This window comes from Entelurus aequoreus, linkage group LG26 (assembly GCF_033978785.1).
Source record: "Entelurus aequoreus isolate RoL-2023_Sb linkage group LG26, RoL_Eaeq_v1.1, whole genome shotgun sequence".
NCBI lineage: Eukaryota > Metazoa > Chordata > Actinopteri > Syngnathiformes > Syngnathidae > Entelurus > Entelurus aequoreus.
In genome coordinates, this window is record NC_084756.1 from 11,311,798 (window position 1) to 11,327,516 (window position 15,719).

Below are 15,719 nucleotides of genomic sequence, written 5' to 3' on the forward strand. Positions count from 1 at the left end.
CTCAATATTTTGACATTTTTACCAAAAACTTTTACAATAAAGCTTCATCTCTTGTGATGATTACATCTTATTTGACCAATAGCAGAATGTGGGCATTATTTAAAAAAAGTACAATCACGATATATTTTCAAAATATATATTTTAGTCAAATTGTAATGCATACAGTGTGAAACAGTACTGTGTATAAAAAAAATGCATGAATACAAAAATAAAGATTTGTGTTCTTACAGCTCTACATTGTTTATAATTGTACATGTTATGTCATTAAATGTTACAAACCTGTCAAAATAGGATGTTTTCTCCTGTAAACTTTTTTTTCTGTTTGTGTACAAATAGTTTTTATTTTTTATTACAAACCTTTTCACTCAAAAATGTACATTTTAATGACTCAAATATTTCCTCAAATCATTTATTAGATATTCTAAACTTTTCAAAACAAACTAACTTTTTTTTTCACTAAAAGTTTGACTTTCATATCTGACATTTTTAACAAATATTTGTTCCCATGAAAAAAATATGACTTTCATTTTTACTCTAAAAATAAGTTTTAAAAAGTATATACACCACCCACCCCTCAAAGCGTTTTTACAGTTTACATAGGAATGTGGATGAGGTGTTTTATTTTCACAGTTTTTATGGGGTCGGCGCCCACAAAGTTATTTATAAATTATTGAATGCAGACGTCAAATATCATAAACACATCAAATAAACGTAATAAAGTTGGTGTTTGTGTGCAGACAAAACCAACCTCTTGCGCTATGCATTTGGAATGAACTGTAATGCTCCACTTTTACCACTTGACGGCGCACTAGCACTTTTGGACATGAAACCTTAATCGACTGGTCTGAACAACACACTTTTTAAAAAGAAAACAAAAAACATCCACAATTGTTTTTGCCTTCGGTTATATATATATATATATATATATATATATATATATATCAATGTTTATATAGCCCTAAATCACAAGTCTCTCCCTCTCTCTCTCTCTCTCTCTCTCTCTCTCTCTCTCTCTCTCTCTCTCTCTCTCTCTCTCTCTCTCTCTCTCTCTCTCTCTCTCTCTCTCTCTCTCTCTCTCTCTCTCTCTCTCTCCCCACTCATTGTTTACTCTTAAGATAATTTGTAAAAAAAATAAAATATATATATACAAAAACCCACCACACATCCACACATATTGTTTTTGCTTGATATAAGTTGTAAAATTATTTGTGTTTGCAAATAATAAATTGTAAAAAACACATCCACACACATTGTTTTTGCAAATAAATTGTAAAAAAAACCCTCCCCACACACTGTTTTGCTTATAATTAGTTTTAAAAAACACCATCTACACACATTGTTTTTCCATATAATAATTAGTAAAAAACAAAACCCAAAACAAACCCCACACATTGTTTGGCTTATATATATATATATATATATATATATATATATATATATATATATATATATATATATATATATATATATATATATATATATATATACACACATATATATACACACATATATATACATATGTATATTTTTATACATATAAATACACATTTAAAAAAAAAAAAAAAAAAAATCACACACACATTGTTTTTGCTTGTAATAATTTGTAAAAAATAAAAACATTTAGCTGGTTATTAAATATATTTATTGTACAGTTGGGCAGTAAAAAAAAAGCCTCCAGTTCATGCAGTCAGTTGCGACACCTACACAGTTGTGCCCACCAGGGGGCAGTAGCTTCGCTGTTTGGCAACATTTTCCTCCTTTCAATCTCCTTTATAGCTGTCAGCTGTCAAATGTTGTTCAAGTGAATGAAAAATGAACTCATCTCTTCTTTGCAAACATTGAAAGAGTGCAAGGTGTCATTATAGCTTATTCCGTACGTCATCAATCATATTTTATTAGATTGTTAAATTGGCTTTTCGGGACAATCCCATCTATAAAACCACACTTTACTGTCTGGAAAAGAGCAGATGAGAGAAAACTGCACGCCCCCGTAGCACCTTCACAATATTACAACAATGTGCTTATTAAATGATAATCATATAAATAAATAAAGCTTCATCTCTTTGTAATGATTAAATCGTAATTGACCAATAGCAGAACATGGGCATTATTTAAAATTATTTAAAAAAAAAAAAGCACAAATTTGATCAGAATATCCTTTCAAAATGTTTTTATTATTTAAATTAAATTTGAGTGGAATAAAATGTCAAATAAATAACAATACTATGTATAAAACAATGCATAATAATACAAAATAAATAAAAAACATTAAAAATAGTGCTTTTCTTACAGCTCTGCAAATGATCTACACACTTTTTCTTCAACTTTATGAGCCAATTTCTATAAGTTGATGAACGTCGTGAGGGCTTCATGTCAAATCTTATTGTGTGACAATAAAATGTCCAATATTAGTATTTCAACAAGCATGCTTTTTTTTTCTTCTCCTCAATAAAAACACGACTATGTACATCCGGGTGCTTGTGAAAAGGGTGTAAGAGGACACGATTGGACATATTGCTTCCGGTTTGTTTCACTTAGCTCCGCCCACCGCCGCCGTACATTCATTCATTCATTCATCGAGCAAATGAAAAAGGGAACGAGTCAGCACCTTGAAGTATCAACAATGTAAACATCCTTGCGAGGAGTTTGCTGCAACACAAGAAATATGAACGACACAAAAGGAGTGCGTGTGTTGCTCCAAAAAAACGAAAAAGTCCCGATCGGGCGGCAGAATGATCACGTGACGTGAGGAGTTTGTTCACTTCCTGCCTGGGTGGCGGTGCGTTCACTGACATCACGTTCAGCGCAGGTTTGGGCTTTTGTTGTTGTTGTTGTTCACCAGTTGCTTGACGGCTGGCTGGGCTCCGCGATGCCGGAGTGGTCCAGCTCAGCGCTGTCGCAGTCCGAGTCGTCGTAGGAAACCTTGGAAAGAGCAAAACAAGTCGGCTTCAGGACGTGCGATGCTTTTCAAACATGAGAAGTGGAATCCAAAATGTTCATGTTGCAACCGTCATATAACTTGCTATGTAATGGCCATCGATGTACATATATAATAAATATTGCCTGTCACAATTAACTTGTGCTCGGCTGGGAAAATAAGTATATATATACTTATTATGTCATCCAGTTACCTAATATTATGAACTGTTACAGGCGTATTCAATAATTATGCTAATATTAAAAATGTGGGGATATAAGGCATCCGGTGCTATCAGACCGGGCGGAAGCGGAAATTGACGTCACACACCACCTGGAGCACCTGTCAAGACACAGCGTTTTTGCTACGGAGCCACTGCGTGGAAGGTAGGCTGACCATATTGTGAAATACCAAAAAGAGGACACATATCGTACTAGTGATGGGTTGATGAGGCGTCATGAAGCGTTTCGACACATTGCAAAACTGTATTGATACTGTGTCAGTAAATACTGACATCTGCTGGACATTAAAAATCCCTACAGGCCACCTATGGACCGACTCAACTGACACTGATTTTATGACCTAGTATATACAATAATATAAACCAAGTCATTGTATTTCATTTAGGATTATTTCATATCTTCATTTAAATAAAAATATATTTGTATCTTTTTTAGATACAGTCAATAAATATTGTGAACATGTATCATAACATGGAAATATAAGAGAACGTGTTGTGAATGAGGATGCTTGTGGACTGGGAATTTATTTATTTATTTTTTTTTCACATTTTTATTAAAAAAAAACAGTTTTTCCAACGTATTAAATTTTAGACGATTTCTCTTCTTAGTTATTATTTCTCCGGCTGTAGAAAAGACCCGCTCACAGGGCACAGAGGAGGCGTCAGTGCGACACAGTTCGCGTATCGGTCACGTGACCGAAACTGCTCATGATCGGTCACGTGACTTTCTAAAAGCGGTAGGCGCACCGACACAGGGTTTTGCTCTATGAGCTCGACGCATGCGCCGATGCATCGGTGTTGCCGGACCCATCACTACATACTGTATATGCGTGCCAAGGCCGGGACTAGGTGAACATTTGCCAATGATACTCGAACTTGCTTTATAAATAATATATATATTTAAATAAAGCGTTTTTTCTCTGTTGACAGCAGTGTTGGCGCTAGGAATTTTCAAAATGAGGTCCCACAATCAATTTTTGGGGTCCCACTTTTTTGTAAGCGTTTTGAAAACAAACTATAAACGTATGCATTGTCCTGTTATATCTCACATTCTATATTGTGTTTTGGTAAAAGGTTGTCATAAACGTTACTTAATTAATTTAAAAAAAATAATAAAAAAAGAAAACAAATTTGTTTACATATGTACCGTATTTTCCACACTATAAGGCGCACCTAAAAACCTCCAATTTCCTCAAAAGCTGACAGTGCGCCTTATAATCCGGTGCGCCTTATATATGGACCAATATTGAGCCACAACAGGTCTCGCAACTACGGTAACTACGCCGACTTAATGTTTCCCCTTCTACGGCTGCTTACCGTAGAAGAAGAACTTCTTCTTCTACGGGGGAAAATGAAGTCGGCGGCTGCTTACCGTAGAAGAAGAAGTTCTTCTTCTACGGGGGAAAATGAAGTCCCGTAGTTGCGAGACCTAAACTTTATGTAAAGACCCCAAAATGGCTCCTATTAAGAGACACGCTTACGACGCAGAGTTTAAACTCAAGGCGATCAGTCACGCAGTAGAACACGGGAATAGAGCAGCAGCGAGAGAATTTAACATTAACGAATCAATGGTGCGGAAGTGGAGGAAGCAACATGATCACCTGCGCCGAGTAAAGAAGACTAAACAGAGTTTCCGAGGGAACAAAGTGAGATGGCTACAGTTCGAGGACTAACTGGAACAGTGGGTTGTTGAACAGAGAGCAGCAAGTAGAAGTGTCAGTACAATCACTATTTGTTTTGTTGACATTCCCTTTAGCGCAGCTCCATCTAATGGATGCATAACCTAACCCCAGCCTCTACTGTAGCGTCTATTCTATGCGCCTTATAACGCGGTGCGCCTTATAGTGCGGAAAATACGGTAAATGTATTCAGTTATAAACATTAATTCACTTTCTTCTTTCCTTCATGGATCTAAACTTTACCGCTGCTGGTAGTTTTTCCTATGTTTTTATTTAATAAGTTGTAGGTGTATTTATTTCAGTATAAAAGTGTAAAAAGTGTTTTGCCTGGGTCATGAAATGATGATAATGGTGTGCCAGGGCATACATACATTTTATATTTAACGCTTAAATCTCTGGAGTCTACATCAACTTCAGATCTATTCCTCATTTCAAAATGTTTTAGTTTTTTTTATGTTGTTTTTTTTGTTTGTTTTCCACCCTTTTTTGTCAAACAAAACTATGTTTTTAATGGCAAACACACAAAATATGCCAAATCTTCCACCAAAAATATTTCTCAAAGTGGAATATTTGATGTGAAGTAATCAGAACCTTGGATAGGTCAGTAATTCATAATAACATTGATTTTGATTCAATATTATGTTTTGAGCAATGACAGTTTGAAAGAAAAAAAAAAAACAGCTTTGTTTTTTTAGTCAACATTGCAACTGTTTCTAAATTACATTTAACCTTTAAGCTTTTTTATTTCACTTTTGTTATATTTTTGTTTATTTTAACAGTATTTTTAGAATGTGCTGTGGGCCTTTAAAACATTAGCTGTGGGCCACAAATGGCCTCCGGGGCACAATTTTGACTGCTATAGATAATAAAAAATTAAATCTAATAAATCTATGGATAAAAAGGCAGAGCCTGACGACGCGTGCATGTTTATCATAACTCTCTCGCTCTCTCTGTCTCTGCCCCCCACTCACGAATGCTGCTGCGTGCGCACACCTTCACAATTTGTTTAGTTTTTAACCCCTTCTTAACCCTGAACGTACATTTAAAGTACACGCAACCCTAACTCAATATGCCGGACATTTGAGGCATTTAAGAAACTCCGCCCGGACAGCCCCGCAAAAGAGGACGTATGGTCAGTCTAATGGAATATTGAAATTACGAGACAAGAAAGTCAAAATTACGAGACAAGAAAGTCAAAATTACGAGACAAGAAAGTCAAAATTACGGGACAAGAAATTCAAAATAACGAGACAAGAAAGTCGAAATTACGAGACAAAAAAGTCCAATTTTCGAGACACTAAAGTCGAAATTACGAGACAAAAATCGAAATTACAAGACAAGAGAGTAGAAAATTACGAGACAAGAAAATCTAAATTACGAGACAAAAAGTCACATTTTCGAAACAAAAAAGTCACATTTTCGAAACAAAAAAGTCGAAATTACGAGACAAGAAAGTCGAAATTACGAGACAAGAAAGTCGAAATTACGAGACAAGAAAGTCGAAATCATGAGACAAGAAAGTCGAAATCACGAGACAAGAAAATCGAAATTACGACACAAAAAAATTTAAATTACGTGATAGAAAGTCGAAATTACGAGACAAAAAAAGTCAAATTTTTTAAACAAGAAAGTCGAAATTACGAGACAAGAAAGTCGAAATTACGAGACAAAAAAAGTCACATTTTTTAAACAAGAAAGTCGAAATTACGAGACAATAAAGTCGAAATTACGAGACAAGAAAGTCGAAATTACGAGACAAGAAAGTCAAAATCACGAGACAAGAAAGTCGAAATTACGAGACAAGAAAGTCGAACTCACGAGACAAGAAAGTCGAACTCACGAGACAAGAAAGTCGAAATCACGAGACAAGAAAGTCGAAATCACGAGACAAGAAAGTCGAAATCATGAGACAAGAAAGTCGAAATCACGAGACAAAAAAGTTTAAATTACGCGATAGAAAGTCGAAATTACGAGACAAGAAAGTCGAAATTACGAGACAAGAAAGTCGAAATCACGAGACAAGAAAGTCGAAATTACGAGACAAGAAAGTCGAAATTACGAGACAAGAAAGTCGAAATCACGAGACAAGAAAGTCGAAATCACGAGACAAGAAAGTCGAAATCACGAGACAAGAAAGTCGAAATCACGAGACAAGAAAGTCGAAATCATGAGACAAGAAAGTCGAAATCACGAGACAAAAAAGTTTAAATTACGCGATAGAAAGTCGAAATTACGAGACAAGACAGTCGAAATTACGAGACAAGAAGGTCGAAACTACGAGACAAGAAAGTCGAAACTACGAGACAAGAAAGTCGAAATTACGAGACAAAAAAAAAATCGCAATGACAAGATAGGTAAAAATACAGTAGTTTTTTACAGTACTTTAATAGTGTAAATCAGAGGTGCCCATTACGTCGATGACCAGCCAGGCATTAAACAAATAGACCTAAAAATATGTAAATGTTGTATATTATAAATAAAGGTTTCTAAAAAAATAAAAATACACCTAAAAATTATCGCTCTTCTACCTAGATGTGACTTTGGTCACTTGATTGACAGTTATGGCACCGGAGGGTCTTGTGAGATGACGCTGGCTGCTGCCACGTCATTATTAAGAACAAATGGCCGAGAGGAGTGTCATGTATTGGTTACTCAGGTCACATGGCAATACCGGAACCATTGTAAGGGCAGCCTAAGGGCGGGGGACACAGGATATGAGGACACGTGGAAGTGGAAGTGGAAGAAGTAAGAGTGGGAATAAAAGGCAGAAAAAGACAATAAGCTTTCTTGGTGTATTATGAAGCTTAGAGTGCACTAACTAATAAGTGACGAGTTACGCACACAACAAGGAAATACTTTTTATTTCGATATAAAGACCGACTGCACAGTTCCTGTCTTCACAATAAAAGCCCTGCTTCATCCTGCCTGCGCTAACAAAATAAGAGTCCCAGAAAGCTAGCGTGCACAAGCTAGCAAGCTATTGGTCAATTTAATTTTTGTAAAGTGTATAAAAAGGAGTATGGAAGCTGGACAAACAAACAGCAAGCACTTTCATGTGGTATTGGACAGAAAGGACTTTTTTTCTCCTCCATTTGAAAATGTGGACGTTATCATCATTACTGGCTGATTCCTATCAATGCAAGTCATCACAATCACACCAACTTATATTCTTGTCTTCATGAAAGAAACATGCTTGTATTATCATCAAACACCTTTAATTTGTTAACCTCTCTTTCATAAATAAATACATATAGATTATATATATAACTAGAAAATTTGATGGGCCTGCTATCTGTGCCCTGGACCTCTCGCCGGGGGTTGCCGGAAGCCGACTTACTTATTAGATGGTGCCGAGTGTCTGAATCCGTGAGTTTTAGGTGTAACTGTACAAAATGAGCCACAGAGCTAGCCTAAAACAGTAGCGTGTTTACACAAACATTATAACACGTAGCATGTGTGCTAACGATAGCATGATAACAGTCAGCATGTTTCATATACCAAGTTATACGACTCAAAGGTATATGGCTGCGAAAAAGTAAAATTAGAAGAAAAAGTTAGCATGCTTAAGTTAGCTATATATATATATATATATATATTAGGGCTGCAACTAACGATTAATTTGATAATCGATTAATCTGTCGATTATTACTTCGATTAATCGATCAATAATCGGATAAAAGAGACAAACTACATTTCTATCCTTTCCAGTATTTTATTGAAAAAAAACAGCATACTGGCACCATACTTATTTTGATTATTGTTTCTCAGCTGTTTGTACATGTTGCAGTTTATAAATAAAGGTTTATTTAAAAAAAAAAAAAAAAAAATTAAAAAGCTTCTGCGCATGCGCATAGCATAGATCCAACGAATCGATGACTAAATTAATCGGCAACTATTTTTATAATCGATTTTAATCGATTTAATCGATTAGTTGTTGCAGCCCCAATATATATATATATATATATATATATATATATATATATATATATATATATATATATATATATATATATATATATATATATATATTAGTATATAGACGGTAAAATTTATATTTTATTTATCTATTTTTATACAGTATATATATTTATGTATATTTTTATATATATGTGTATATATATATACACACAGTATATATACTGTATATATATATATATATATATATATATATATATATATATATATATATATATATATACACACACAGTATATGTATATGTGTGTATATATATATATATATATATATATATATATATATATATATATATATATATATATATATATATATATATATATATATATATATATATATATATATATATATATATATATATATATATACACTACCGTTCAAAAGTTTGGGGTCACCAAAACAATTTTGTGGAATAGCCTTCATTTCTAAGAACAAGAATAGACTGTCGAGTTTCAGATGAAAGTTCTCTTTTTCTGGCCATTTTGAGCGTTTAATTGACCCCACAAATGTGATGCTCCAGAAACTCAATCTGCTCAAAGGAAGGTCAGTTTTGTAGCTTCTGTAACGAGCTAAACTGTTTTCAGATGTGTGAACATGATTGCACAAGGGTTTTCTAATCATCAATTAGCCTTCTGAGCCAATGAGCAAACACATTGTACCATTAGAACACTGGAGTGATAGTTGCTGGAAATGGGCCTCTATACACTTATGTAGATATTGCACCAAAAACCAGACATTTGCAGCTACAATAATCATTTACCACATTAGCAATGTATAGAGTGTATTTCTTTAAAGTTAAGACTAGTTTAAAGTTATCTGCATTGAAAAGTACAGTGCTTTTCCTTCAAAAATAAGGAAATTTCAATGTGACCCCAAACTTTTGAACGGTAGTGTATATATATATATATATATATATATATATATATATATATATATATATATATATATATATATATATATATATACATATACACACAGTATATGTATATGTATATGTATATATATATATATATATATATATATATATATATATATATATATATATATATATATATATATATATATATATATATATATATATATATATATATATATATATATATATATATATATATATATATATATATATATATATATATATATATAGATACATTACATGCAGTTGGCTTTTTTTTGCCCAATGCGGCCCCTAAGTCAAAAATATTGGAAACCCCTTGTTTAGGCAGAAAACTGTATCAGTCAATATTGATATTTATCAATGTTTTTTATGACCTATGGAAAATAAGGACCAGCCAAAAACTACAATTAATGTAAATATTTGTATTTCAAATGCAACCTTCGTTAATATAATGGATAAATAATTAATATAATCAGATATTAAGAATATGTGAAAGTGGATAAATATATCCCATCATGCACTATGATGGGTTTAAAAAGGTGTAATTTAGAATTATTTTGATAGTGTTCAGATTTTTGTCATAACATCCACAATATTCAGGGAACAGGTTGTTATGTGTGACCATGTGTGTTGAACTTAATGTTACTTGCATTTTTTTCCAGACCATGACTAGGGAAGGTGGTTTGGATTGTGTCGTACAAGCAGTGTTGGGTTAGTTACTGAAAACCAGTAACTAGTTACAGTTACTAGTTTCTTTATTTCAAAAGTAACTCAGTTACTAACTCAGTTACTTACACCAAAAAGTAATGCGTTACTGTTAAAAGTAACTATTTAGTTACTTCTTTTCTTCTTCTTTTTTTTAAAGCTCCCATTAATGCCCTTTTAGCCTTCATTTCAGTACTGTTATTGCACTGGAGAATAATACAATGTGTTGATCAACTTGACATGCGTTTGCATCACTGAACTCTGCTAAGCAATAAGGTCTACATACAACACACAAAGACAAAGATATGTTTCAAAGGGCCAACTTATTTCAAGCCAGAACAAATTGACAAAACTATTTTAAATAGCTGCAACATAACATACATAAGTAACAAACAGCATAATAACAACATAGCTGTAAACCAAATAAGTACTTTAACTTTATTTTTTACATACCAAAGCCTAACCAGGCATTTTTTCTCTCAAGGAATTCTGAAATAAAATCATGTCTGAAGCCCAGAACACTCTACACATTTCCCCAGTTTTAGTTTAGAGATAAGGAAAGATTGGCCTGGCCCACTAGCATCCCTCTTTATGTTTGTGAACTTTATAGTCTATACATTTAGAGTGATGTGATAATCAAACACTCTAGAAGTCTAGAATGAAAGAGTATATAAGAGAATTGACAGAGTGTGTGCACTATAATTCATAATAACATTGATTTTGTTTCAATATTATGTTTTTGAGCAAAACAGCTTTGTTTTATTAGTCAACATTGCAACTTTTTCTAAATTAAATTTCACCTTTAAGTTTTTTTATTTCACTTTTGTTATGTTTTTGTTTATTTTAATAGTATTTTTAGAATGTGCTGTGGGCCTTTAAAACATTAGCTGTGGGCTGCAAATGGCCTCCGGGGCACACTTTTGACACCCCTGCTATAGATAATAAAAAATTAAATCTGATAAATCTATCGATAAAAAGCTGAGCCTGGCGACGCATGCGTGTTAACAACTCTCTCGCTCTCTCTGTCTCCGCCCCTCCCTCACGAATGCTGCTGCGTGCACCCCTCCCCTCCCCCCCCTTCCCACACTCAAACACACACACAGCGCGGCTCCTTCGTGTGACACAAGAGATTCAGAAGAACGACACCGTAGCGCTGCCACAAAACACACTCAGATCTTCTGTTTCTAGCCGATACTACATAAAAAGTAACGTAAAATAACGCAGTAACGCATCATGTAGTAACGGTAACTGAGTTACTGAATATAAAAAATAACGCGTTAGATTACTAGTTACCGCCGAAACTAACGGCGTTACAGTAACGCGTTACTTTGTAACGCGTTAGTCCCAACACTGCGTACAAGTGAATGCTGTGCTATTATGCCAAAGTACTTCCAAGGGTCGATGACCTGATTTACCCGTATTGTCCACAAGATGGCAGCAAGTACGTAGCATCCACAAACCACCTAGTATTATAGATTAGTTCGAAAGCACTCCGGGGTGCGATGCTATGTTGGACTCATGACATCTGGTGTGCAAATTGAACAACACAAACTCATATTTGAAGAAATGATATACCTCATAGTTGGACTCATGAGTGGCCAGCTGGGTCTTGACTTGTCGGATGGCAGCTTCCTTCTCAGACAAACCATCAGAGCCCAGCTGGGTGGGATCGGACGGGTCGGCTGGAATCTCCGAGCCCTGGGACAGCAGGTCGTCGCTCTTGTCGTCCAGCCGCTCGTCCGTGTTGGTGCTGACCACGTCGGGCGTGCCGCTGTGCGAATGGTCAGTGGTGTTTCCCTCCTCGCCGTCCGACACGGACAAGTTCTCCGAGCTGAACGTGGAGAGCGACTGACATTTGCTCATGCTCGCCGGCCTCCTTGACAACAACAACAGGGCACAGCTGTCACATACACGTCCATTATCTCGCAGATGGCCAGTAACAAGCAACATTTTCCAGTAGCTTGGCGGTAGCTTAGCTACTTTTGTAACGAGTAGTTTTTCCTGTAGCTTAGCTACTTTTAGACCCATGTAGTGAGGTAGCTTACATCTTAAATCTAGGAAAAAACAAGTATGGAAAAAATTAGGGATGTCCTATAATATCGGACTGCCGATATTATCGGCCGATAAATGCTTTAAAATGTAATATCGGAAATTATCTGTATCGGTTTCAAAATGATCCGTATCGGTTTCAAAAAGTTTTTACATTTCGGTAGCCAAACCTTGAATAGCATTTTTTAAAAACTGTATGTACCTAAAGCTGCTCCTGTCATAGAGGATCTTTGACAAGCATTCTTTGTATTTCCCTACCTAAAACTGCTCCTGGTATATAGACCATCTTTGACTAGCATTATTTAAATTTAGATACCTAAAATTGCTCCTGTCATAGAGGATCTTTGGCTTGCATTTTTTACATGTATGTACCTAAAACTGCTCCTGTCATAGAGGATCTTTGGCTTGCATTTTTTAAATGTATGTACCTAAAACTGCTCCTGTCATAGAGGATCTTTGGCTTGCATTTTTTTTTAACTTAGATACCTTAAACTGCTCCTGTCATAGAGGATCTTTGACTTGCATTTTTTATTTAGGTACCTAAAACTACTTCTGTCATAGACACAATTTTTGACTAGCATTTTATTTTATTTAGATATCTAAAACTGTTCTCGTCATAGAGGATCTTTGACAATAATTTTTTTATTTATGTACCTAAAACGGCTACTGTCATATAGACCATTTATGACAAGCACTTTTATTTTATTTTTATGTACCTAAAATTTCTCCTGTCACGTACACCATCTTTGACCAGCATTTTAATTTATTTAGATACCTAAAACTGCTCCTGTCATAGAGGATCTTTGACTTGCATTTTTTATTTAGGTACCTAAAACTATTTCTGCCATATAGACCATTTTTGACTATCATTTTATTTTATTTAGACATCTAAAACTGTTCCCGTAATAGAGGATCTTTGACAATAATTTTTTTATTTATGTACCGTATTTTTCAGACTATAAGTCGCAGTTTTTTTCATAGTTTTATTTTATTTAGACATCTAAAACTGTTTCTGTAATAGAGGATCTTTGACAATAACTTTTTTATTTATGTACCGTATTTTTCAGACTATAAGTCGCAGTTTTTTTCATAGTTTGGTGCGACTTATACTCAGGAGTGATTTATGTGTGAAATTATTAACACATTACCGTAAAATATCAAATAATATTATTTAGCTCATTCACGTAAGAGACTAGACGTATAAGATTTCATGGGATTTAGTGATTAGGAGTGACAGAATGTTTGGTAAACGTATAGCATGTTCTATATGTTATAGTTATTTGAATGACTCTTACCATAATATGTTACAATAACATACCAGGCACGTTCTCAGTTGGTTATTTATGCCTCATATAACGTACACTTATTCAGCCTGTTGTTCACTATTCTTTATTTATTTTAAATTGCCTTTCAAATGTCTATTCTTGGTGTCAGGTTTTATCAAATAAATTTCCCCCAAAAATGCGACTTATACTCCAGTGCGACTTATATATGTTTTATTCCTTCTTTATTATGCATTTTCGGCCGGTGCGACTTATACTACGGTCCAAAAAATACGGTACCTAAAACTGCTCCTGTCATATAGACCATTTATGACAAGCACTTTTATTTTATTTTTATGTACCTAAAACTGCTCCTGTCACGTATACCATCTTTGACCAGCATTTTTTTTATATTTAGATACCTAAAACTGCTCCTGTCATAGAGGATCTTTGACTTGCATTTTTTATTAAGGTACCTAAAACTACTTCTGCCATATAGACTATTTTTGACTGGCATTTTTTTTATTTAGATACCTAAAACTGTTCCCTTCATAGAGGATCTTTGACAAGCATTCTTTATATTTCGGTACTTAAAACTGCTCCTGATATATAAACCATCTTTGACTAGCATTTTTTATTATTTAGTTACCTAAAACTGCTCCTGTCAAAGAGGATCTTTAGCTAGTAGTGTGAAGCTGAACACTCACCATCTTCTTGGCAGTTCCACCTCACTGTCCACCTCTCCCTCCTCTTCCTCTGACGACACTCCACGTCTCTTTGGGGAGAGCAACATCAATATTAGTGTGGGAACAACCAAATGATGGGAAGATCTCCATGGTCTTCTTACCTGACTGCGAGTGACTGCCGCCCTGTAGAGCAGCGCTGAGGGCGTGAGGCGTTGACTCCTAGGCGAGCGTGTGATCACCATCCCCTCCTCCTTCTCTTCGCCATCCTGAGGGACGCGAGGGCTTCCCGTCGTCACAGAGGCCCTCCCCGCCGCCCCCCTGCCGCACGGAGAGTCAGGGCTGCTGGAGAACGGGATGGAGGCGGCATCTTCGCTAGGCGTGTCGCTGCGCGGAGGAATTTCCGCCGGTTGGTCCGTCCCTGCGCTCACATCCGGTTGCGCCTGCGGCCCACCGGTCCTCGTGCTCTCCTCCAGCCCGGCCGAGGCGCTCTGACTGCCTGCCCGGTCCAGGCCGGGCCTCGCTTGCCCCTTCCTCCTGCCCTCGGCCTCCAGCGTGGTGGAGATGAGGTCGGGGCTGGACGAGGACATCTTCTTGAGCAGCAGGTCATGCTGCAGCCCCCTGAGGGCGGCGCTGGCGTCACGGCGTTGCTTACCGCTAGGGACGGACGAGGTGGCGCTGATCATGGCCAGAGAAGAAGAAAGAGTGGCTTTCAGCTGAGCCAGGTCGCCGCTGCTGCCTTTGCCCGCTTTCCTGTAGCGAGGTTTGCCTCGGCGGGAGCGGCCAGGGGACGTGGAGCCCTTGGTGGGGATTGTGACCTGCGTCATGGAGGAGTCCAGTTTGGGAAGGATGACCTCGGACTTGAGCAAGTCTGGCCTGGGGAAGACAAGGGACACATGTCACTAAACACACTCCTTTCTTCTCTTGTGTTTACTTTTCTCAATCGTTTCCTGAGAAATCACAGAGAAGTTCTATCTTATTCTCCAACTGGACCCTAACGTACATATATAGGGTGGTATAGCTCGGTTGGGGCGGTATAGCTTGGTTGGTAGAGTTGCCGTGCCAGCAACTTGAGGGTTCCAGGTTCGATCCCCGCTTCCGCCATCCTCGTCACTGCCGTTGTGTCCTTGGGCAAGACACTTTACCCACCTGCTCCCAGTGCCACCCACACTGGTTTAAATGTAACTTAGATATTGGGTTTCACTATGTAAAGCGCTTTGAGTCACTAGAGAAAAAGCGCTATATAAATATAATTCACTTCACACTTCACTTCACTATATATTTAATTATATTTAATATACAGTGGAAATTC

At 36.2% G+C, this 15,719-nt stretch overlaps 1 protein-coding gene across 2 annotated transcripts in view; it reads right to left on the bottom strand.

Moving 5' to 3' along the window:
* Positions 1-1,589: 1,589 nt before the first annotated feature.
* LOC133643155 (mitogen-activated protein kinase kinase kinase 12-like) overlaps positions 1,590-15,719 on the bottom strand; it is a 63,941-nt gene continuing 49,811 nt past the window's right edge. The window contains exons 11-14 of one of the 2 annotated variants that reach the window (XM_062037569.1): positions 14,572-15,283; positions 14,432-14,499; positions 11,989-12,286; positions 1,590-2,922 (exon numbers count right to left, since the gene is read on the bottom strand). In XM_062037569.1, coding sequence (XP_061893553.1) covers positions 2,836-2,922; positions 11,989-12,286; positions 14,432-14,499; positions 14,572-15,283 — 1,165 coding nt within the window. In that variant the 3' untranslated portion in view covers positions 1,590-2,835. Of the gene's footprint in view, positions 2,923-11,988; positions 12,290-14,431; positions 14,500-14,571; positions 15,284-15,719 lie in introns of both variants that reach the window. The other variant, XM_062037568.1, reaches the window with a different exon arrangement.